Below are 24,854 nucleotides of genomic sequence, written 5' to 3' on the forward strand. Positions count from 1 at the left end.
AACTCATCTCTCCTTATTCTGGTGTAACAAAGTAAATTAGGAATTCTTACTTGTGAGACACATTTTTGGAAAAGTGTACAGGGAATTGCTTACAATCCGACTCCCTAATACACTTGATCTGAAGGAAGCGCAAATGTCATCAAGTGTCTTCTGAAGAAACTCAATACTGTGCAAGCTTCCCCTTCTGACTATAGGTTGGATGTGATCTATGATTGTAGTGCCATACACTTCATTGTCCCCCAAATCATCTACTAAACCAGTGTTTCCCAAACCCCGTCCTCACGGACCCCAATGCATCATGTTTTCAGGATCTCCTTAGTATTGCACAGGTGAGAGAACCTGTGTCAGTTTCTGATGCCTTAATAATAATTCTATTACCTGGGCAATACTAAGGAAATCCTGAAAACATGACGTGTGGGGGGCCGTGAGGACTGGAGTTTGGGAAACACTGTACTAAACCAAATGCCTCAAATGTAAAGAAAAAGTAATACAGGTTGAGAAATTACTGTAGCATCCCATTTTTGAACACTGCTTAATCTATATCTTCATTTGTCATTACCCCCTCTACAGTCCTATTTTGTCATTCTGCTGCATCTATAGCTTTAGTGGGCATTACCCCCTGTACCATCCTATTTTTTCATTCTGCTTTAGCTATACCTTTAGTGGGCATTACCCCCTGTACCATCCTATTTTTTCATTCTGCTTTAGCTATACCTTTAGTGGGCATTACCCCCTGTACCATCCTATTTTTTCATTCTGCTTTAGCTATACCTTTAGTGGGCATTACCCCCTGTACCATCCTATTTTTTCATTCTGCTTTAGCTATACCTTTAGTGGGCATTACTAATTGTAGCGCCGTTGTCTCTACCGCCTGCCTCACTCCCCCAGCAGAGATGCTGACCCCCTCACCGCCGCGGCCCTTGGCCCCGGTCCCGCTCCTGCGTCCTCCTTCCACGCTGATGCTGCCCTGGGTATGCGCACAACACGCAGATCCCCAGGCACTGTGCTTAGAGCGCACACTCCCCACCTTTTAAAGGGGCCGCACGCTGTACTAAAGTGTCCTCGGCCAATGGCTGGAGGACACTGTCTATTTAAGGCACCTCCTCCAACATGGAGGTGCCTGTGCAACGTTGTAAGTTTGTTGTTTAACACTCTTGTTAGTTCTCAGGTCCCATTGCATCTCCATTTACTTGCCTGTCAATCTGCCGTGCTCGCCAGCCTGTCTATCAACCGTCCTGCCTGACTGTCTACCAGCCGAGTCCACCTGCCCATCTACCAGCCGTGCCAGCCTGCCTTGTCGGATTTGGTGAGGTCCCTAGTTATGCCCCTATGGGCTCTCCTTGCACCACAGCACAGTGGTTCCAGCACCCGTCCTGTTACATTAATGTAGCATTCTAATTTTCCATGCTGCTTCATTTGTACCTTTTAGTGGGCATTTTCCACTTTGGCATCCTATTTTGACATTCTGTTTCATCTGTACCATTATTAGACATTACCCACTGTAGCATTCTACTACCCCATTCTTCATTTATACCTTTAATGAGCAACACTGATGTAGCTTCATATTTTTTATGCTACTTCATCTACAACTTTAGTGGGCTTTACCCACAGTAACCTCCTGTTATGTCATTCTGCTTCATTTATATCTTTATTGGGCATTACCCACTGTAGGTTTTTGATGCTACTTGTTTTATAACTTTAGTAGGCATTACCCACAGTAACATCCAGTTATGTCATTTTATAAGATATACGGTATAAACTACATGAAATATCTGTATAAATGTTTGTATATTACGGAATGTATAACATGGAGTTTTTTACAGTTTCTCTAATTCTGAATATCAAAGCCTTCAGAAATGCTAATCGGGACGTACATGTGAGACAAAGGCTCCAGAGAACACACAAGTATTTTCTAACTGTAGGACAACCAATAGGAGTGATACCAATGGGCCCCAACGTCTCTGTTGGGGCCCATTAAATACAATGTGCAAATGAAGAATAAGCAAGATGTCATGCATAATGCTAATTAGGGGAAGATATGATCCTTTGTAAGCATATTGTAGGTAAAGAGAATATAGATTGATCATAACAGTTCTTTGATTATAAGGTAAGACAATGAGATCGATTCATTAAGGTGTTTAAGCCAGAATTAAGGCATAAAACACATTAATAAGTCACAATATATTTTTGTAACTCAGAAGTTGTGCAAAAATATTGTGACATTTGGCGTTTACACACCAGTCTTAGCTAGCTACAGACATGGAGTGGCTACAGCAGCCTGGTATATTTGTGAAAAGTTATTTCTTGCAAAGTAAAGAACGTGCACCTCTTAATGAATTAGGTGCATTGCCCTCTACCCGTTCATTAAAACTGGGGTGAACGATCCCAGTCTTAATCAATAGGCAGTGTCCCCACAGTGCATAGCTGGAGAATTAAAAGGGGTATAAAAGACTAAAGAATGGTTCAGAAAAGGGAAGTCTTGTTGGCAGGGCCGGCTCCAGGTTTTTCTGGGCCCCGGGAGAAAGAGTCTCAGTGGCCCTTTTAACACATACACGATTCATGATGCACAGATACGGCGGAGAAATAAATATATAAATATATATATATATATTTATTTATTTATTACACATGGCCCAGCCTGCCCCCTCATCCTTCACATACGCAGACATATGCGCGTGCACACACGGTACGCAGACATATGCGTGCGCACACACGGTACGCAGACATATGCGTGCGCACACACGGTACGCAGACATATGCACGCACACACGGTACGCAGACATATGCACGCACACACGGTACGCAGACATATGCGTGCGCACACACGGTACGCAGACATATGCGCGCGCGCACACACGGTACGCAGACATATGCACGCACACACGGTACGCAGACATATGTGCGCGCACACACGGTACGCAGACATATGTACACATACAGACATACACATAGATAAAACAGACAAATATATATACACAGTCATATACACTGACATTCACATACATGCACTCACACAGACCCATTACTAATATTTTTAATATGGGGATTGGGGAAGCCTCACTCACCTGTCCCCGGTCCAGTGTCCTGTCCAGCAGCTCCTCGGGTATGGGGCAGTGCAGGGCCCCCGGCGTGTCACAGACTTCATGGCCCTGGAACATCAGAGGGGCCCACTTGCGGTCGGGTCCGGGCCCCTCCCGCCCATCTGTGCAGGACCTCCGCTCCGACGGTGTTTGATTGCCAGCACTCCCCCAGACATGGCCGCGCGCTGTGCGGTTGTGTCTGCTAGTAATGACGCGGCAGTGGCGACACACAAGCACAATTAAAGGTGCAGTGCCGTCGACCCTGCCGTGTCATTACTAGCAGACACAGCCGCACAGCGCGCGGCCATGTCTGGGGGGAGTGCCGGCAATCAAGCAGCGCCTGCGTCCCTGAACAGGTGCCGAGGAAGCGGCCAGGGCCCCGACAGTGAGTGGGTGGGTGGGTGTGTGGGCCCGGCCCCGATAGTGAGTGGGCGGGTGGGTGTGTGGGCCCGGCCCCGACAGTGAGTGGGCGGGTGGGTGTGTGGGCCCGGCCCCGACAGTGAGTGGGCGGGTGGGTGTGTGGGCCCGGCCCCGACAGTGTGTGGGCGGGTGGGTGTGTGGGCCCGGCCCCGACAGTGTGTGGGCGGGTGGGTGTGTGGGCCCGGCCCCGACAGTGTGTGGGCGGGTGGGTGTGTGGGCCCGGCCCCGACAGTGAGTGGGCGGGTGGGTGTGTGGGCCCGGCCCCGAAAGTGTGTGGGCCCGGCCCCGACAGTGTGTGGGCCCGGCCCCGACAGTGAGTGGGCGGGTGGGTGTGTGGGCCCGGGCCCCGACAGTGAGTGGGCGGCTGGGCCCCTCTGATTTTCCAGGGCCCCGGCACTTGCCCGCGTACGCCGGGTGCTGACGCCGGCCCTGCTTGTTGGCATTAAGGAAGTATCCCTGGAGGAAAGTTGGCATTCAGAAAGGGGATCCTTAGAGGAGAGAATAGCATTCAGGAAGTCATCCCTGAGGAAAGGCATCCAAGGTAGGAACAAGAAAGATGACCTTACCAGAAAGGATGTCATATCAATAAGAGGACATTGATATAAGGGTCACACCAAGGTGGCATAATAAGGAAGCACCAAGGAAGATTCCTGGGAGATAGAGACCTGAGTGTGTGAAGGGTTTCTTTCTAGTAACTATGACATTTTGGAAATGACTGTAAGCTTAAGGAATTAATGTCTAGTTGTGGTAATATTGTAATGATTGTGTTAATTTGTTAATTTCTTTTATCAATTTTGTACTGTTCATTTTATTCTGGGTATCAAACCAATTCTTTTCACTTTTGGTGGTATGCTTTCTTTGCTGACCATGCTCTAGAACTGACATAGGGATATTGTTCGGTATTGTTATCGGCCGATATTGGTATTGTCAATAATACGATTTGTTTGTGTTGTTATTGTTCAGTTTTCTTGTCATTCAATATTTGTATTGTTCTTGGTAATGGCATTTCTTACAATTCTATTTCTTTTGGGCACTGTAGCATCCTATTTGGGGAAGAAGCTTCATCTATACCTTTATTGGGCATTATCCACTGCAGCAATCTAGATTGCCATTCTGTTTAATCTATAACTTTGGTGGGCATTCCCCATTATAACATCTTATTTTGCAATGCTGCTTCATCTATACCTTGAGTTGGAATTACCCACTATAGCATTCTATTATACCAATGTGCTTCATCTATACCTTGAGTTGGAATTACCCACTATAGCATTGTATTATACCAATGTGCTTCATCTATACCTGTAGTGGGCATAACCCACTGTATTATCCTATTTTGCTATGGTGCTCCATATATAATTGAAATGATCATTACTCACAGTGGCATCCGATATTACCATTCTGCTTCAATGCTTCAACTATACCTCTAGTGGGCATTACCTACTGTAGCATCCTATTTTGCTATGCTATTTCATATATAATTTAAGTGATTATTACCTACTCTAGCATCCTAATTTTCCATTCTGACATATTTGTAGGCATTACCCACAGTAGCATCCTATTTTGTTATGCTACTTCATCTATGCCTTTAGTGGGTATCTCCCACTGTAGTATAGTATTTTATCATGCTGCTTACATTTGTAAAACAATGACGCTTTTTCTGGCTTTGTACAACACTTTAAGTTTATAAATATAATATGCAGTATGCGTATTAGTTAGCTCCAGTGGCGGCTACTGACACCCAAAATGTTACCATTTAAAGGTAAACTGACATCAGAAAATTACCTATTATTTAAGCAAGATTTTTTATGTTAAACTTTTTTATATGAATTTTTGGTTATTATTTTTTATTTTCCATATCATTATCTATATTAAAAGAAACTTAAATTCTACAGTTTCCACACTGACCACTCAGCCTAATAATAAGCTCAAAATTCCATTTCTGTAAAGATGCCTTTTCTGCAGTCATCCCATCAACACAGTTAGGGTTTATGTTAGGCATAAACATAGGGTTTATGTTAGACAGTTTGGGCATTTATGTTAATTAATCTTATATTTTATATTTTATTTTTATGTTATATTTTACATTTTTTTTCTATTTTCTCATTTTAGATTTGGGAAGAGAGGAGGATTCAAGCTTTTACAATTTTTTTTTGTGTTTTCAAAAACATTTTGAATAATTTTTTACTTTATTTTTGAGTCCCCCTTAAGACATTTGATCATTTCTACTATTCACTGCAATACTTTTGCAAAAATAATGATCATCTATGATGCCCAGCCTGTGGGCAATGACTTCAGCACTGCAACCAAACCACAGAGACCGGGGCAGCACTGGACCCAGAGAGGGTAATTAATACTCATTTTGGTTTTCTTTAAAGCTTCCGCAACCTATGGAGAACAGTTTGCTGCCAAGGGACAACCCCTTTAACCATTGCACATATAGAAGTACCATTGTGTGCAATGTAAAAATCAGACTACAAGGTATCAGCGTGTAAATATCTCACCGCCACTGGCAAAATCCACCCACAGATTTGACTGTAATACGATAGATCCAAAGTACAAGTACTGAAAACGGTCTGATAATAATTTTCATTATGCCCATAGCATCAAAAGCTACAAGTTTTCCTGGACAGGATACAATTGTATGACCTTATTATCTAAAGAGATTCATGTAATCAAATCAACATTTCATCATTACTATTATTATAACCTTACCGGCAGTGGGTTAAAGTTTTGATCCACCAGATGGTTGTATCCATGATCAAAGAATGAATGACGGATCACAACATCGACTCCTTGATTGGCCGACATTCCTAATGTATTTAACCACCTAAATCAAGAGAAACAGAAAAACAAAACTCAGTGGAAAGGAACACAAAGTATCCCCACACGCATACATAACAAAAGATACTGCCTGCTTACTGATTCTTATCTGTGGTGCCAATGGCTTTACAAGTATGCCAGTATGTGACCACCAGAGTGCACCTCTGTATGATCTCCTAGCTTTAATGGGACCTGTCACCAGGTTTTCCAGATATAAACTAAAGCCACCACTTTTTACGCCTCTTTTATCGCAGTCCAGCAACCCGACTCTATCTGAATCTCAAAAAAATACCTTTTATAATTCCACCATTCACCACGGTCTGGTCCGATGGTCATCGCTGGCCGCCTTCGCTTTCCCCGCAATCACTATCCTCCTGCCTTCATTGATGGATGTGAATAACACGTTCTACGTCATCCATGCAACGCCGCCAATATCGCTCTTGCGCAGTTGAAGCACAGACCTGCGCAGGCGTGCTACTCTCTTCCCTGCTGAGGAGAGAGCAAAGTACTGTAATGTGCATGTGCCAGGGGAGGACAGTGAGAGACTGTGACCCGGGAGTAAAGCTGGCGCATTACAGTACTTTGCTTTGTCCACAGCAGGGAAGAGTGTAGCACGCCTGCGCAGGTTTGTGCTTCAACTGCGCAGAGGTCAGATTGGTGGTGCTGGATGGATAACATAGGATGCGTCATCCACATCAACCAAGGCGATTGCAGAAGTAGAGGAGGCACTGACCAGTGACGATCATTAGACTGGACCATATGGTGGTAGATTGGACATAATTTCACACAAAACTCCAAATATGGGCCAGACAAAATTGTTGGCACCCTCAACTTTATATTTGATCGCACACCCTTTGGAATAAATAATTGCAATCAGTCACTTCCTATAACCATCAACAAGCTTCTTATACCTCTCATCTGGAATTTTGGACGACTCTTCTTTTGCAAACTGCTCCAGGTCTCTCATATTTGAAGGCGACTTCTCCCAACAGCAATTTTAAGATCTCTCAACAGGTGATCAATGGGATTTAGATCCAGACTCATTGATGCCACTTCAGAACTCTCCAGTGCTATGTTTCCATCCATTTCTGGGGGCCTATTGAAGTACAGTGGGTACAGAAAGTATTCAGACCCCTTTAAATTTTTCACTCTTTGTTTCATTGCAGCCATTTGGTAAATTCTAAAAAGTTAATTTTTTTCTCATTAAAGTACATTCTGCACCCCATCTTCACTGAAAAAAACTGAAATATCACATGGTCATAAGTATTCAGACCCTTTGCTCAGTATTGAGTAGAAGCACCCTATTGAGCTAGTACAGCCATGAGTCTTCTTGGGAATGATGCAACAAGTTTTTCACACCTGCATTTGGGGATCCTCTGCCATTCTTCCTTGCAGATCTTCCCAGTTCTGTCAGGTTGGATGGTGAACGTTGATGGACAGCCATTTTCAGGTCTCTCCAGAGATGCTCAATTAGGTTTAGGTCAGGGCTCTGGCTGGGCCAGTGAAGAATGGTCACAGAGTTGTTCTGAAGCCACTCCTTTGTTATTTTAGTTCTGTGCTTAGGGTCATTGTCTTGTTGGAAGGTGAACCTTCGGCCAATTCTGAGGTCCAGAGCACTCTGGAAGAGGTTTTCATCCAGGATATCTCTGTACTTGGCCGCATTCATGTTTCCTTCAATTGCAACCAGTTGTCCTGTCCCTGCAGCTGAAAAACACCACCCCCATAGCATGATGCTGCCACCACCATGTTTCACTGTTTGGATTGTAATGGGCAGCTGATGAGCAGTGCCTGGTTTTCTCCACACATACCGCTTAGAATTATCACCAAAAAGTTCTATCTTCGTCTCATCAGACCAGAGAATCTTATTTCTCATAGTCTGGGAGTCCTTTATGTGTTTTTGAGCAAACTCTATGCAGGCTTTCATGTCTTGCACTGAGGAGAGGCTTCCATCCGGCCACTCTGCCATAAAGGCCCAACTGGTGGGGAGGGCTTCAGTGATAGTTGACTTTGTGGAACTTTCTCCCATTTCCCTACTGCATCTCTGGAGCTCAGCCACAGTGATCTTGGGGTTCTTCTTTACCTCTCTCACCAAGGCTCTTCTCCCACGACTGCTCAGTTTGGCAGGACGGCCAGGTCTAGCAAGACTTCTGGTGGTCCCAAACTTCTTCAATTTAAGGATTATGGAGGCCACTGTGCTCTTAGGAACCTTGATTAATGCAGAAATTCTTCTGTAACCTTGGCCAGATCTGTGTCTTGCCACAATTCTGTCTCTGAGCTGCTTGGGCAGTTTCTTTGACCTCATGATTCTCATTTGGTCTGACATGCACAGTGAGCTGTGAGGTCTTATTCAGTTTAATTAAACACAGCTGGACTCCAATGAAGGAGTAGAACCATCTCAAGGAGGATTACAAGGGAATGGACAGGATGTGACTTAAATATGAGTGTCTGAGCAAAGGGTCTGAATACTTAAGACCATGTGATATTTCTGTTTTTCTTTTCTAATAAATTGGCAAAAAAAAATTCTGTCAAGATGGGGTGCAGAGTGTACTCTAATGAAAAAAAAAAATAAACTTTTTAGAACTTACCATATGGCTGCAATGAAACAAAGAGTGAAAAATTTAAAGGGGTCTGAATACTTTCCGTACCCACTGTATGTTTGGGGTCATTGTCCTGCTGAAAGACCCATAACCTAGTACGCAAACCCAGCTTTCCGACACTGGGCACTACATTGTGACCCAAAATCCGTTGGTAATCTTCAGATTTCATGATGCCTTGCACACAGTCAAGACACCCAGTGCCAGGGGAAGCAAAACAACATCTTTGAACCTCCACCATATTTGACTGTAGGTACTGTGTTCTTTTCTTTGTAGGCCTCATTCCCTTTTCAATAAACAGTAGAATGATGTGCTTTACCAAAAAGCTCTATCTTGGTCTCATCTGTCCACAAGACACTTTCTCAGAAGGATTTCGGCTTACTCACGTGCATTTTGGTAAACTGAAGTCTAGCATATTTATGTCTCTGTGTCAGCAGTGGGGATCCTCCTGCCATAGCTTTTCATTTTATTGAAATGTTGACGGACAGTTTGTGCTGATACTGATGCACGCTGAGCCTGCAGGACAGCTAAAATTTATTTGGCGCTTGATTAGAGCAGCTTTTACACCATCCGAATTATTCTTCGTTGCAACCTTTTATCAATATTTCTCTGCTGTCCATGTCCTGGGAGATTAGCTACAGCGCCATGGGTTGTAAACTTCTTGATTATGTTGCGCACCGTGAACAAAGGAACATCAATATCTTTGGAGATAAACTTGTAACCTTGAGATTGTTGATACTTTTCAACAATTTTGGTTCTCAAGTCCTCAGACAGTTGTCTTCTCCTCTTTCTGTTCTCCATGCTTAGTGTGGCACACACAGACACACAATGCAAAGATTGAGGCAACTTCTCCCCTTTTTATCTGCTTTCAGGTATGATTTTCATATTGCCTACACCTGTTACTTGCCACAGGTTGAAACAAAGTTGTTTACCCACAATTTTGGAAAGGTGCCAACACTTTTATCCAGCCAATTTTTGCGGTTTTGTGTGAAATAATTTTCATATATTCCATATACTATGGAGCTGTAGATACTGGTATCTGTATATCTGCAGGAAATTGGCAAATAAATGGCTGTACAGTATGGCCCCATACAGCTGTGAGTGCACTGAGGTTGTATGAAGCCATACTGTAATGTCATTTTATAAAATGACACAGTATGACCTGGTTGATTTTTAGGCAAACACATTGGAGGGTTAACTCCCGATCCTCTGATAAATAAGATAGTACAGAGAAGGCTGCAAGCCCGTTTAAGACTAATACAAGCCCCTTTAAACGACCTCCCGTGGAATCAATTTAGAGGCAGAAACCAGTTATCCGAGGTGTTAGGTATAATTTTCTACTAATAAAATCTTAAAGAGCTTCTGATCAGCGAAGAAATCTACACAAAAATAATTGTCGCGGCCTCGGGGCTCACATCAAGTAGTCACCATGAAGTGTGTTTTAACGACGGCTCTCTAATCCTTTTCTCAGTTTGTTCATTTACTGCGTCCCCGATGCCAAGATTCAGGCTTTATTGCTTAGTTAGAGGCAACGTGTACAAATCTGGCAGCCGCTTGCCCTTCCCTTCTGCCCGAACTTGTGAAGATCATAAAGAAAAGGGCTCTCCTGATACCTTTGATATCTGTCTTTCTATTTTATGTACGCGGGCTCATTAATAAATACCAAGTCTAATGATATAAATGCGGGACTAGAGAAGCCATAAACAGCTGCGTTGCTATAAAACGCTCCAGATGCGGAGTATTATTTATAGAACGGTATGCAGATGCCGTCAGCGTTTATATGCTCTGGAAAGGGTTAAACGTTGTTTTTTGGTTTTTTTTTTTAGACTTGTCGAAGAGCTAACAAACTCAAAGGATGTGATTAGCGAGGGCTGACACCGGGTAACTTGTGTGAACAGAGGTGCTGTAATTGCAATCTGTGTCCAAATTGCTTTTGCATGTGTGCTACAATGGCGCTCGCACAAAAGGGAGAGATTTCCTGCGTGTAACATGGCCTGTATCCCAACAAGAGTAGAGCGCGATCTGTGATACCGCACAGATGTTACACGGGGGTGTCTGCCAAACTATTGCGCTGTGTGTGCGCCTTAGCTCAAAGAGGTGAAGAGGTGAAAATCAAACATGGAGTCATGTGGGGGAAAAGCTGAAGTCAACAGCGAAAAATGTAGGGCTCATGTAGAACCCCCCCATCCTTTAAGTGGTTTCGGAAAACCTTTGTACCCCAGTTGTAGTGTGCTTTATGCACCCTCCCGGGGTCCAGCGCTGAGTCTCCACTGCTGCTCCTGATGTCTATTATTAAGTGCAGCACTGATGACAGTGCTGCAGCCGATCACTGAGCTCAGCGAATTGACAGCACAAGCCGCTCAGAGCTGCCGAGCTCATTGATTGGCAGCAGTGCTGTCGATGTGATGTCAGCACTGCAGACAATAACAGGCCTTGAGAGCAGCGGTGGAGACTCAGCGCTGGACCTGGAGAGGGTGGTAAAGCACAGTTGCCAGAGAACAGGAAACTGGAAAACCCCTTTAAGGGGAGCAATCCCCCAACCTACATGCACTTTTTTATGCCTAGGCCGGTTCCAGGTTTATGTGGTGACAGACTTCCGGTAGGACCCTCTTCACTTCCAATTTAGTAAACTGGATGGTCATAAATAACATATGGGCCTTTGTCTGTGAATTGTTCAGTATCGATCACCCACATTTATATGTCTCTCTTTACTATCAGATCATCGTCTTAGGACCTTGTAGGCACAGACTGTCTGGTGTAATAAACTCTGCCATTATAGAGGCCATGACTACAATCATGTACGATGTGTAGGACTACAGTCATGTATTTTGATTTGTCCTTCATCAGTCTTCACTTCCACTAGGGTCACCCATAGGCACGAGCATGCCATGCCTATGGGTAATACTTTCCTTTTCTGACTAGCTCACCAGTAAGGCTATGTGCACACAGAATTTTTTGAGAAGTTCAAAGACCATTCGTTTTTCAAGCAGAAATCACTCCTTTTTTGGGCAGCTTTTGGTGGAGTTTTTCTGTTCCTGTAGCAGTTTTGAATAGTTTTGAAAAAGTTTTTTTCTTGAAGGGTTCTTTGTAGATTGGAAAGTAACCAGTGTGGAGAAATTTCATTCAGGATTAATTTCAAAGTAGCAACATGCACTTTCTATTTTCCATCATGTGTTTTTCAAAACCTCTTCATGAAAAAAAAGAAGCTAAAAAATAACTCTTAAACAGCAAAGTGGGTTTACCATTTCCAAGAGTTTTAAAGGGGTTGTCCAGGCTTGGGGCTCAAGTTTGCAGTCACTCTATGTGACTTCAGACTTCTGAATAACTGCGCACACTGTCAGGATTCTCCAGTGCTGGGCGGTCATGTGACTGCATTTGTGCAATTTGCATACTTACAGCTACATTCCAACTAGACGTGTCCGGCCTCTCTGAGCAAAGTCTTGCACGTCTAGTCAGTAAGTGACCTTGCAGTCACGAGCTTACCTGGCGCCGGCACGGAGAATCCTGACAGAGCACACACATAGGGTGACTGCAGATTTGAACACCAAGCCTGCATAACCCCTTAAAGTAGGATTTTAGAAAGAGTCCCTTTCCAAAAAACTCCTCAAAAACTTTTTTTTTTTTTATACTTTTTAGATTCCAGCTATGCACCCATTTAGTGATAAAATTCACTAGTTCAATCCCCAAGATATGTAAGTGACAAAAGAAAGCTGCTTTTACAGACTATAAGAAGACAGTGTTATTTTACTTACAGGAACCCTGCTGCATATGTATCGGATAAGTTGTTTGTTCCTCTAGACCATGGCGCACCCACTCCTCCGAGCCATACCTTCTTCCCCGGACTGTGCATATTCACCACCTGTATATACAGCACACAATACACCATCTAATTAGTGCTTCCAGTGTCTCTCTGTGTAGCACATGCCCCTTTACGGGATGGTACTACCCAGTTGTCAATTTATTAATACTTTTTCAGGAAGAATAACGAAAGATAAATAAGAGAGGTGTAAGAAAAGATGCTTGAGTATTTAATGGAGACCACCAATATTTTCTAAAAAAAAAAAAAGACTAATCAGAAATGCTGAATGGCCTCTTTTAAATATATCTCATATTGCTAACACGGTGGCCACTCCCAATGGACACCACTTTCCCTATTAGCATGTTTTCGGGATTGTTTATTATAAGCATGGTTTCATATTTGGGACTATGGTCTGCATGGAGCTTGTATAGTCCACCAATGTTAGTATTGGTTGGCATCAATGAGTGTCCTCAGGGGTGTAACTTGATGCTTCTGAGCCCCAATGCAAAATCTCCAACATAGCCCCTAAACATCACAGGTCTTTAAAAGTATTGTTCTTTTCATATGAGCCAAAGACACCTAGGATTCAGGCCCCGGGTGCAACTACAGCGTCTGCATCCACAATAGTTACACCCCTAAGTGTCCTGGATAGGTCATAAATATTAAATTGGAAGTGGTCTGATTACTGAGTTCGATCCCCCCAGATATTGGTGCACTATACAAACTCTATGGGAGACAAGGACACCTTCAGGAACCTATTTTTCTTACCTGAGTGCATAAATTATGGGGTAAATCATTTTTGCAGTTGGGTTTCATAAAAAAAAAATCACAATTTTTTTGCATATTGCTTAGATCAGAATGAGTTAATAATTAATCCATCAGTGAGCTTATTCTGACAAGGAGTTTGTAACTCTTCTATCAGTCTTTTTCTGAGTGATGATTTATTACTACAGACCGCATGAAAGTGCAGCTCAACTTTGCTGTGGCCATAAATCAATTGAAAGGCGCTCAAAGAGCCTGTACAAACCAAATGATGTTATATGTTTTAATGAACCTTATTAGCAAAATGTATTTTTGCCCAAAATACAAGAATTTAAATGTTGAAAATAATTCTCCGAAGCTTTCCATGTCCATCAAGTGCAGCACCTCCTTCATTTTATTAATCAGTGGGGGTCCCAATAATTGAACTCGTACCATTCTAACATTTCTCAACTATCCAATAGATGGGTGATCGTTATTAGAATGGTGGGGGTCTGGTTACTGGGAACGCCCCACTCTTCAGTAGTCATTAGATTAGTAGGGTCTTATTACTGGGAAATTGGAACGCCCCACTCTCCAGTAGTCATTAGATTAGTGGGGTCTGATTACTGGGAACACCTCACTCTCCAGTAGTCATTAGATTAGTGGGGTCTGATTACTGGGAACACCCCACTCTCCAGTAGTCATTAGATTAGTGGGGTCTGATTACTGGGAACACCCCACTCTCCAGTAGTCATTAGGTTAGTGGGGTCTGATTACTGGGAACACCCCACTCTCCAGTAGTCATTATATTAGAGGGGTCTGATTACTGGGAACACCCCACTCTCCAGTAGTCATTATATTAGAGGGGTCTGATTACTGGGAACACCCCACTCTCCAGTAGTTATTAGATTAGTGGGGTCTGATTACTGGGAATGCCCCACTCTCCAGTAATCATTATATTAGAGGGGTCTGATTACTGGGAACACCCCACTCTCCTGTAGTTATTAGATTAGTGGGGTCTGATTACTGGGAATGCCCCACTCTCCAGTAGTCATTAGATTAGAGGGGTCTGATTACTGGGAATGCCCCACTCTCCAGTAGTCATTAGATTAGAGGGGTCTGATTACTGGGAACGCCCCACTCTCCAGTAGTCATTATATTAGAGGGGTCTGATTACTGGGAACACCCCACTCTCCAGTAGTCATTAGATTAGAGGGGTCTGATTACTGGGAATGCCCCACTCTCCAGTAGTCATTAGATTAGAGGGGTCTGATTACTGGGAACACCCCACTCTCCAGTAGTCATTAGATTAGTGGGGTCTGATTACTGGGAATGCCCCACTCTCCAGTAGTCATTAGATTAGAGGGGTCTGATTACTGGGAACACCTCACTCTCCAGTAGTCATTAGATTAGAGGGGTCTGATTACTGGGAACACCCCACTCTCCAGTAGTCATTAGATTAGAGGGGTCTGATTACTGGGAACACCTCACTCTCCAGTAGTCATTAGATTAGAGGGGTCTGATTACTGGGAACACCCCACTCTCCAGTAGTCATTATATTAGAGGGGTCTGATTACTGGGAATGCCCCACTCTCCAGTAGTCATTATATTAGAGGGGTCTGATTACTGGGAACACCTCACTCTCCAGTAGTCATTATATTAGAGGGGTCTGATTACTGGGAACACCTCACTCTCCAGTAGTCATTAGATTAGAGGGGTCTGATTACTGGGAACACCCCACAATTCAGTAGATATTAGATTAGTGGGGTGTGATTACTGGGATCGCCTCACTATCTAATAGTCATTAGATTAGTGGGGTCTGATTACTGGGAACACCCCACTCTCCAGTAGTCATTAGATTAGAGGGGTCTGATTACTGGGAACCCTCCAGTAGTCATTAGATTAGTGAGGTCTGATTACTGGGAACACCCCACTCTCCAGTAGTCATTAGATTAGAGGGGTCTGATTACTGGGAACACCCCACAATCCAGTAGATATTAGATTAGTGGGGTGTGATTACTGGGATCGCCTCACTATCTAATAGTCATTAGATTAGTGGGGTCTGATTACTGGGAACACCCCACTATCCAGTAATCATTAGATTAGAGCGGTCTGATTACTGGGAACCCTCCAGTAGTCATTAGATTAGTGGGGTCTGAATACTGGGAACACCCCAATATCCAGGAATCATTAGATTAGAGCGGTCTGATTACTGGGAACTCTCCAGTAGTCATTAGATTAGTGGGAAAAACCAAGCAATGTGAACTGAGGTCTAAGATGGTACACATGCAAGAAATAAGAAGATGTTCACACTAGCAAAAAGATACAAAACCTACAAAAGACAAAAAATATATCACATACCCTACCATCATTGTATATAAATGTAAAGCAAAGTTGCATATGAAATATAGGGTACTTAGTGAACTATTTTTGATCAAAAAAAGTATACAAGCCGTCCCAATTAGGGTCACCTTGTCGCTGGTGGGATGGCTTGTATACTTTTTTTGATCAAAAATAGTTCACTAAGTACCCTATATTTCATATGCAACTTTGCTTTACATTTATATACAATGATGGTAGGGTATGTGATATATTTTTTGTCTTTTGTAGGTTTTGTATCTTTTTGCTAGTGTGAACATGCTCTTATTTCTTGCATGTGTACCATCTTAGACCTCAGTTCACATTGCTTGGTTTTTTGTCTTGTTTGCATTCTGTGCAAATTAGGGGTGTGGCATCCCCCTTGTTGAGCTGGTCAGTATATATGTAGCTTACCACGGGCTTAGGTGGTCTGATGTTGGGACCCGGTTCTATTTGTCTAACCTTTTATATACATTACTTCAACTCTGATATACAGTAAGGTTTTAATATAGACAGTGTAGGACCGTCCCAATTAGGGTCACCTTGTCGCTGGTGGGACGGCTTGTATACTTTTTTTGATCAAAAATAGTTCACTAAGTACCCTATATTTATTATGCAACTTTGCTTTACATTTATATACAATGATGGCAGGGTATGTGATATATTTTTTGTCTTTTGTAGGTTTTGTATTAGATTAGTGGGGTCTGATTACTGGGAACACCCCACTCTCCAGTAGTTATTAGATTAGTGGGGTCTGATTACTGGGAATGCCCCACTCTCCAGTAATCATTATATTAGAGGGGTCTGATTACTGGGAACACCCCACTCTCCAGTAGTTATTAGATTAGTGGGGTCTGATTACTGGGAACACCCCACTCTCCAGTAGTCATTATATTAGAGGGGTCTGATTACTGGGAACACCCCACTCTCCAGTAGTCATTAGATTAGAGGGGTCTGATTACTGGGAACGCCCCACTCTCCAGTAGTCATTATATTAGAGGGGTCTGATTACTGGGAACACCCCACTCTCCAGTAGCCATTAGATTAGAGGGGTCTGATTACTGGGAATGCCCCACTCTCCAGTAGTCATTAGATTAGAGGGGTCTGATTACTGGGAACACCCCACTCTCCAGTAGTCATTAGATTAGTGGGGTCTGATTACTGGGAATGCCCCACTCTCCAGTAGTCATTAGATTAGAGGGGTCTGATTACTGGGAACACCTCACTCTCCAGTAGTCATTAGATTAGAGGGGTCTGATTACTGGGAACACCCCACTCTCCAGTAGTCATTAGATTAGAGGGGTCTGATTACTGGGAACACCTCACTCTCCAGTAGTCATTAGATTAGAGGGGTCTGATTACTGGGAACACCCCACTCTCCAGTAGTCATTATATTAGAGGGGTCTGATTACTGGGAACACCTCACTCTCCAGTAGTCATTATATTAGAGGGGTCTGATTACTGGGAACACCCCACTCTCCAGTAGTTATTAGATTAGTGGGGTCTGATTACTGGGAATGCCCCACTCTCCAGTAGTCATTAGATTAGAAGGGTCTGATTACTGGGAACACCCCACTCTCCAGTAGTCATTAGATTAGAGGGGTCTGATTACTGGGAACACCCCACAATCCAGTAGATATTAGATTAGTGGGGTGTGATTACTGGGATCGCCTCACTATCTAATAGTCATTAGATTAGTGGGGTCTGATTACTGGGAACACCCCACTCTCCAGTAGTCATTAGATTAGAGGGGTCTGATTACTGGGAACACCCCACAATCCAGTAGATATTAGATTAGTGGGGTGTGATTACTGGGATCGCCTCACTATCTAATAGTCATTAGATTAGTGGGGTCTGATTACTGGGAACACCCCACTATCCAGTAATCATTAGATTAGAGCGGTCTGATTACTGGGAACCCTCCAGTAGTCATTAGATTAGTGGGGTCTGAATACTGGGAACACCCCAATATCCAGGAATCATTAGATTAGAGCGGTCTGATTACTGGGAACTCTCCAGTAGTCATTAGATTAGTGGGAAAAACCAAGCAATGTGAACTGAGGTCTAAGATGGTACACATGCAAGAAATAAGAAGATGTTCACACTAGCAAAAAGATACAAAACCTACAAAAGACAAAAAATATATCACATACCCTACCATCATTGTATATAAATGTAAAACAAGGTTGCATATGAAATATAGGGTACTTAGTGAACTATTTTTGATCAAAAAAAGTATACAAGCCGTCCCAATTAGGGTCACCTTGTCGCTGGTGGGATGGCTTGTATACTTTTTTTGATCAAAAATAGTTCACTAAGTACCCTATATTTCATATGCAACTTTGCTTTACATTTATATACAATGATGGTAGGGTATGTGATATATTTTTTGTCTTTTGTAGGTTTTGTATCTTTTTGCTAGTGTAAACATGCTCTTATTTCTTGCATGTGTACCATCTTAGACCTCAGTTCACATTGCTTGGTTTTTTGTCTTGTTTGTATTCTGTGCAAATTAGGGGTGTGGCATCCCCCTTGTTGAGCTGGTCAGTATATATGTAGCTTACCACGGGCTTAGGTGGTCTGATGTTGGGACCCGGTTCTATTTGTCTAACCTTTTATATACATTACTTCAACTCTGATATACAGTAAGGTTTTCATATAGACAGTGTAGGACCGTCCCAATTAGGGTCACCTTGTCGCTGGTGGGACGGCTTGTATACTTTTTTTGATCAAAAATAGTTCACTAAGTACCCTATATTTATTATGCAACTTTGCTTTACATTTATATACAATGATGGCAGGGTATGTGATATATTTTTTGTCTTTTGTAGGTTTTGTATTAGATTAGTGGGGTCTGATTACTGGGAACACCCCACTATCCAGTAGTCATTAGATTAGTGGGGTCTGATTACTGGGAACACCCCATTCTCCAGTAGTCATTAGATTAGAGAGGTCTGATTACTAGGAATGGCCCCCTATCCAGTAGTCAGTAGATTAGTGGGGTCTGATTACTGGGAATGCCCCACTATCCAGTAGTTATTAGATTAGTGGGGTCTGTTAACTGGGAACACCCCACTATCCAGTAGTCATTAGAATAGTGGGGTCTGATTACTGGGAACACCCCACTATCCATTAATCATTAGGTCACTGGGGTCTGATTCCTGGGAATGCCCCACTATCCAGTAGTTATTAGATTAGTGGGGTCTGATTACTGGGAACACCCCACTATCCAGTAGTCATTAGAATAGTGGGGTCTGATTACTGGGAACGCCCCATTGTCCATTAATCATTAGATTAGTGGGATCTGATTACTGGAAACGCCCCACTCTCCAGTAGTCATTAGAATAGTGGGGTCTGATTACTGGGAACACCCCACTATCCATTAATCATTAGATTAGTGGAGTCTGATTACTGGGAACGCCCTACTATCCAGTAGTCATTAGATTAGTGGGGTCTGATTACTGGGAACGCCCCATTGTCCATTAATCATTAGATTAGTGAGGTCTGATTACTGGGAACGCCCTACTATCCAGTAGTCATTAGATTAGTTGGGTCTGATTACTGGGAACGCCCCATTGTCCATTAATCATTAGATTAGTGAGGTCTGATTACTGGGAACGCCCTACTATCCAGTAATCATTAGATTAGTGGGGTCTGATTACTGGGAACGCCCCATTGTCCATTAATCATTAGATTAGTGGGATCTGATTACTGGAAACGCCTCACTATCCATAAATCATTAGATTAATGGGGTCTGATTACTGGGAACGCCCCACTCTTCAGTAGTCATTAGATTAGTGGGGGCCTGATTACTAGGATATTCCCCCATGATCAGTAGAACAGGGGAACCCCGGTTTCCCACCATTTGCACCATTGAGGAACATATGTGCTACCTCTCTATACAGACTCTAAGGGAATACTGTGTTTATTACCTCACGTCAAGCATTTTTTTGGGGTCCCTACAATCAGAGACTTGGGGATCTCGGACAGTCTGACATTTACCAACTATCCAGTGACCAGGGTATAATTTTTGGGGACAGAATACCCCTTTAAAAGTCTAAAAGTTACTCACTTTCTGAATTTTTCGGATTTGATCAGACAAGGCGTCCAGCAGTCGTGTTTTCATGAAGTCCATCGCTTTACCGACTCGTCCATCGATGTTGTGACTAATAAAAAAAATAGAGATTATATGTTAATTTCTAGTAATGAAATCCACATGTATCTGCTGCAGTTCCTCTGTGCGCGAACAACAGATCCGATGCCTCTTCCCTGCACAGATGTAATAAATCAGTACGAAAGCAGAGGCAAGCCAGAAGCCACGGGACGCAGCGCTGGTGGGCAACCACAGATAAATATATGAGCACGAACATGAAATAAAGTGTGTGCTAGGTTAGACGCCTAATAACAATACCAGTCACCGCTGACTACCGCTCACTGGTGTGCGCATTTTACAGCTAGAATAATATTTTCACTGGACCTGAACTGAAATCTGCCATATTGAAGTATTGCTGCCGCGTATGCGCTTCCCAGAAGCATAAAATTAAAACTTTACTACTGTTTTGTTTGAAGAGAAAAAGCAACAAGGGCCAAATGGATCGTGTAAAGGAAGCCAGAGAGGATTATATATGAAAGGCAGCGCTGTCCTGCGGGAACTGCTTAAAGGGCTATTCCCAACTACGAACGTTATCCAAAGGAAGGATAGATGGACAAAGATTAAGCAGCAGCAGGGAGGAGGGACACTTAGGAACTGTCTATCAGGATAAGTGAGCGCAGAATCAGCAGCAGCAGGGAGGAGGGACACTTAGGAACTGTCAATCAGGATAAGTGAGCGCAGAATCAGCAGCAGCAGGGAGGAGGGACGCTTAGGATCTGTCAACCAGGATAGGTGGGTACAGAATCAGCAACAGCAGGGAGGAGAGACACTTAGGATCTGTCAACCAGGATAGGTGGGAGCAGAATTGGCAGCAGGAAGAAGGGACATTTAGGATCTGTCAAGCAGCATAGATGGGCGCACAATCAGCAGCAGGGAGGAGGGACACTTAGGATCTGTCAACCAGGATAGGTGGGAGCAGAATCAGCAGCAGGGAGGAGGGACACTTAGGATCTGTCAACCAAGATAGGTGGAATCAGAATCAGCAGCAGGGGGGAGGGACACTTAGGATCAGAATGATAGAATTTTTATCAATCAAATAGACATGTTGTGTCTTAAGGGATCTTGTGCACCGTAAACCTGCATGTGTGGACCTAGTCCAGTAGCACTGAGTCCGTACGAGACTGTGCTACTCGATACAGAAATACCTGTGTAATTTTGCATGCAAAGGAGCCCTTAGGAGAATGATACGTCTAGCAGGCTAAGGGCACCGTATTATGGCTCCTTACAACATGGATTCATAAGATATCAGTACCCACAAGTCCTTATGAATAACATTGATCAAGTAGATTTAGGTTTTATACACATGGACATATTACAGATCTGTACCCGGTATGGCCCTATTCGGCACTTAAGTTGGTGTTGAGCTAAATGTCTAATTAAGGAAGTATCATAATAGAGGTACATACAAAGTAGCCACTAAATCAGGTCCATGTGTCACACAAGTTCTTAACCTATCTGGGAAAACAATATTTTTTCATTTGCTTTTTATTTTCTGATTCGGAGACCGTTCGGCCCATTGTCCCACCAAAGCCCATTTTCGCCTACTATTGTCTCCCATTTGCCCTTCCACAGAATCCCTGCCAGGTTGTTTGTCATCATTCTTCGATTTATTCCATGCTTATATTCAGTTCCCTTTGTCCTCTCTTACCCACACAAACTGACACCATCAAATGTCCCTCAACCTCTCTAAAGAACCAGTGCCATGTTGCATCTTGTCCCTGCGGCTCCTCCAGCCACTTTCCATGCCTTCCACTCCTTCATTATCTAAACAGAGCCATGCCACTTCTTGCCTCCTCTCTGCTACCATAATCCCCCTTTTCCTCTCATCAGAGCCCCTACAACTTTCTAACAGAGCTTTTGCCAAAGTGTCTCTCCTGCATCTTCCATTGAAATGGGATGGCCCTTGAATCCAGACTCCTTGGCTGTAAGCTAGTCACTTATCTAAAGGATAGGTGATAACTTGTTAATTGATGGGGTTCCACCTATGGAATCCCCACCAATCCCGAGAAAGGGGCTCTTAAAGGGGACTTTCCCAAAAAACACAAGTTATTACACGTCAATCCATGGTCCAATTGCTAGGACTTCCAATGGTTCTGAGAATGTGGATCTGGAAACCCATTAATTGAGGGGAAGTGTACATGCTCAGCTTCCACTCTATTCATTGTCTATGAGACTTACATAGAAAGCCGAGTACAGCTCTGAGCTATGACAAAGAATTGAGTGGAGTCCAAGTATGTGCATTTCTTCTCCATTTAGGAAGGCCGTTTTCAGGGTTCTGAAGCCCCATTCTCGAGGCCTACTGCGATCCCAGTGATAAGCAAGTTAAAGAGGTTGTCCGGTGTAAACAAGTTATCACCTATCCACGGGATAGGTGATAACTTGTTGATCAGTGGGGGTCCAGCCATTGGGACGCAACTCATCAGCAGAATGGGAACTTTTATCTCCGTTAGAATGGATCGGCAGTGCGCTGCCCCATTCCTTATGGATCTGCTGAGTGCTGTGCCCAATCTTTTCCGGCAGTCTCTTAGAGAAGAGCAAACCTTGTTAAACACCGTGGTAGAGCATTGTCCATGGTCCATGCTGGGAATGTTTATAGACCATGGGCCATGCTCCATTCTAATGGGCTATGTTGAAGCCTAGTTCTCAGGATTGTTAGAGGTCCCAGAAGTCAGACCTCAGTGATCAGCAAGTTATCGCATGGATATGTAGCGCCCCGAGGGTTCGGTCGCTACAGAGGTATTGCATCTCAACCAGCTGTGCGATATCTCACTTCTAGGTAAGGATGGAGTGTGGATCAGGACTCTGACACCTGCATGCATTACACCACATTTCCGGGGGGCAGGGCGACCGATATGCTCCAAGTTGAGCACGACAGTCCCTGTCCCTGGCTGGAGTAGGAGGAGGGAACACCGAGGAAGGGGGGACCCTGTAGTGCATAGGAGGGAGAGGGCAGTTCCTGGGTGCACTTAGAAGGAGGTATAAAAGGTGGGCACCATCTTAGTCAGGAGAGTCCAGTCAGAGGAGAAGACAGGGAGCAGAGGCTCAGACCGAGCTCTGCTCCGCAGGCAGGCGGGAGAGAGCGGCCGGAGCCTGGAGGAAGGAGAAGGAAGGAAGAGGAGCGGAGGAGGCTCCAGGAACAAGGAACGAAGGGATCCCAGGGGTGTGGACCGGCGAGTCGCCACCGCACGCCCGAATCTACCTGCGTAGGGGGGTCAGGCCAAAGGGGGAGACCGGTCCCCGAAGCTAGTGGAGGCGGGGAACTACCCTCAGCTAGAAACCGGAGGCTGTGATATTTTATGTGGCGCAGCCCCTCGCTACACCCGCTAGGAAGGCACCACATAGGGTCAGGGAAATGGCACCAACGTTCTCCCGAGAAGGCCCGAGGTAGCCGGACAGAAGCAAGGTCACTGGTGGGGTATGACAGGCCAGAGAAAGGACACACAAAGGGGGTCCTGTAAAACGCTCCAAAGTTATCTGGGAGTAGGCCGAGCCCCTCACCTGGTGAGCACCGTGCGACGGGGGACGTTATGACCAGCTGGAGTAACGTGGATAAAGAACTGTGAGTAAAAATCCTGGACTGCATTACAGGACTCTGTGTCGTTACTGCTGCTCCCGCGCAGACCACACCCGGAGGTGGCGAGCAGCACCAACTCCAGCACCCTGACGAGTGGCCTGCTGCAGGCCGAGGCGGTCCCGTGCAGCCTCACGAAGCTGATGGCTCAGCTCCCTGGAGAAGACCCGGAGTTCCTTCGGCCTGCGCTGGAGGATCTGGACCGGAGGATGGTCCAGGCGCAGCGGGAGGCCATAGCGGGATGGAGAGAGGAGATGGCCCGGCGGGTCGCGACCCGGCAGCAAGTGACGCCGCCAGCACCGGACAGCGAGCCAGCCCCTGAGGACGAGGAGCGGAGGCCGGAAGCCGAGAGCAGCGCAGCCCTGGAAGTAGGTAAGGGGGACACCCCTGCCACCAGCCCTGATGCTACAGACCTGCCTCTGGACCCCGTCGCGGAGCCAGACGTCCCGGGAGTCGCTGCGCCTCCCCCACTCCCACCGCCGGCACCTAGGCCCCAAGCTGCGAGCACAGCCGCCGGACCACGCCCCAGGCCGTGCCCCCTGACCCCGGGTGCAACCGGGAGCGGCCCACCCCAAGCCTGGTCGCAAGGCCTAAAACCCCCGGGCGCTTTCCACCCACGAGCGCCCCCGCTCCCAATACTACCACCCCTGGGCTCGGACTTATACGCTCAGCTTACCGGTCCTGAGGGAGAGCCGGTCCCCCAGCCGCACAGATGGGTCCTCCCCTGCCAACGGAGGGATCCGTCCGCGGAGGTCCTAGCCCCACTTCCTCCGCTCGCTCCAGCTTCCCAGCCAACCACCGTCCCCCAGCTCCCGGATGAGGAAGTCCAGGTTGAGTGGGACCAGACCGGGGAAGACCTGATGGGGTTCTCGCAGGAGACGTGGGCGGCCGCAGCCCCGCAGGCAATAATTCTGTCGCCGGGAGGTGGCGCAGCTGGAGAAGGAGGAGCAGATGCGGCGCCAAAAGAGGGAGCAGCTGCAGGCCCGGAGCGGCGGAGGAGAAGATGCGGACCCGCCAAAACCCCCAAGCTGCACGCGGTCCCAAAATTACTGGGACCGTGGTTAAATTCCATCAGGAGAAGGGGTGGGGGTTCATCCGGGATCCCACCACAGACACTGACGTGTTTGTTAACCGGAGGGACGTGGAGAGCCACCTGCCCGAGGGTCACCGGGGACGGGATCTGTTTCCGGGGGACTTGGTGTCCTACACCCGACATCGAGGCCTGCGGGGGTGGTACGCCCTCAATGTCCAGCGGGTGGAGGAAGAACACTACCCTGAATCCTACTACCCAGAGGACCCGGATGGGTCTGAAGAGTAC

At 45.2% G+C, this 24,854-nt stretch overlaps 1 protein-coding gene across 1 annotated transcript in view; it reads right to left on the reverse strand.

The window, feature by feature from the left end:
* HPSE2 (heparanase 2 (inactive)) overlaps nt 1–24,854 on the reverse strand; it is a 438,762-nt gene that overhangs the window by 48,287 nt on the left and 365,621 nt on the right. The window contains exons 7-9 of the mRNA XM_073685001.1: nt 19,885–19,978; nt 12,667–12,773; nt 6,213–6,327 (exon numbers count right to left, since the gene is read on the reverse strand). Of these exons, the coding sequence (XP_073541102.1) occupies nt 6,213–6,327; nt 12,667–12,773; nt 19,885–19,978 (316 nt within the window). The remainder of the gene's footprint in view (nt 1–6,212; nt 6,328–12,666; nt 12,774–19,884; nt 19,979–24,854) is intronic.

The sequence above is a fragment of the Phyllobates terribilis genome, unplaced genomic scaffold (assembly GCF_046119375.1).
Source record: "Phyllobates terribilis strain yellow unplaced genomic scaffold, ASM4611937v1 Scaffold_5__5_contigs__length_657084704, whole genome shotgun sequence".
NCBI lineage: Eukaryota > Metazoa > Chordata > Amphibia > Anura > Dendrobatidae > Phyllobates > Phyllobates terribilis.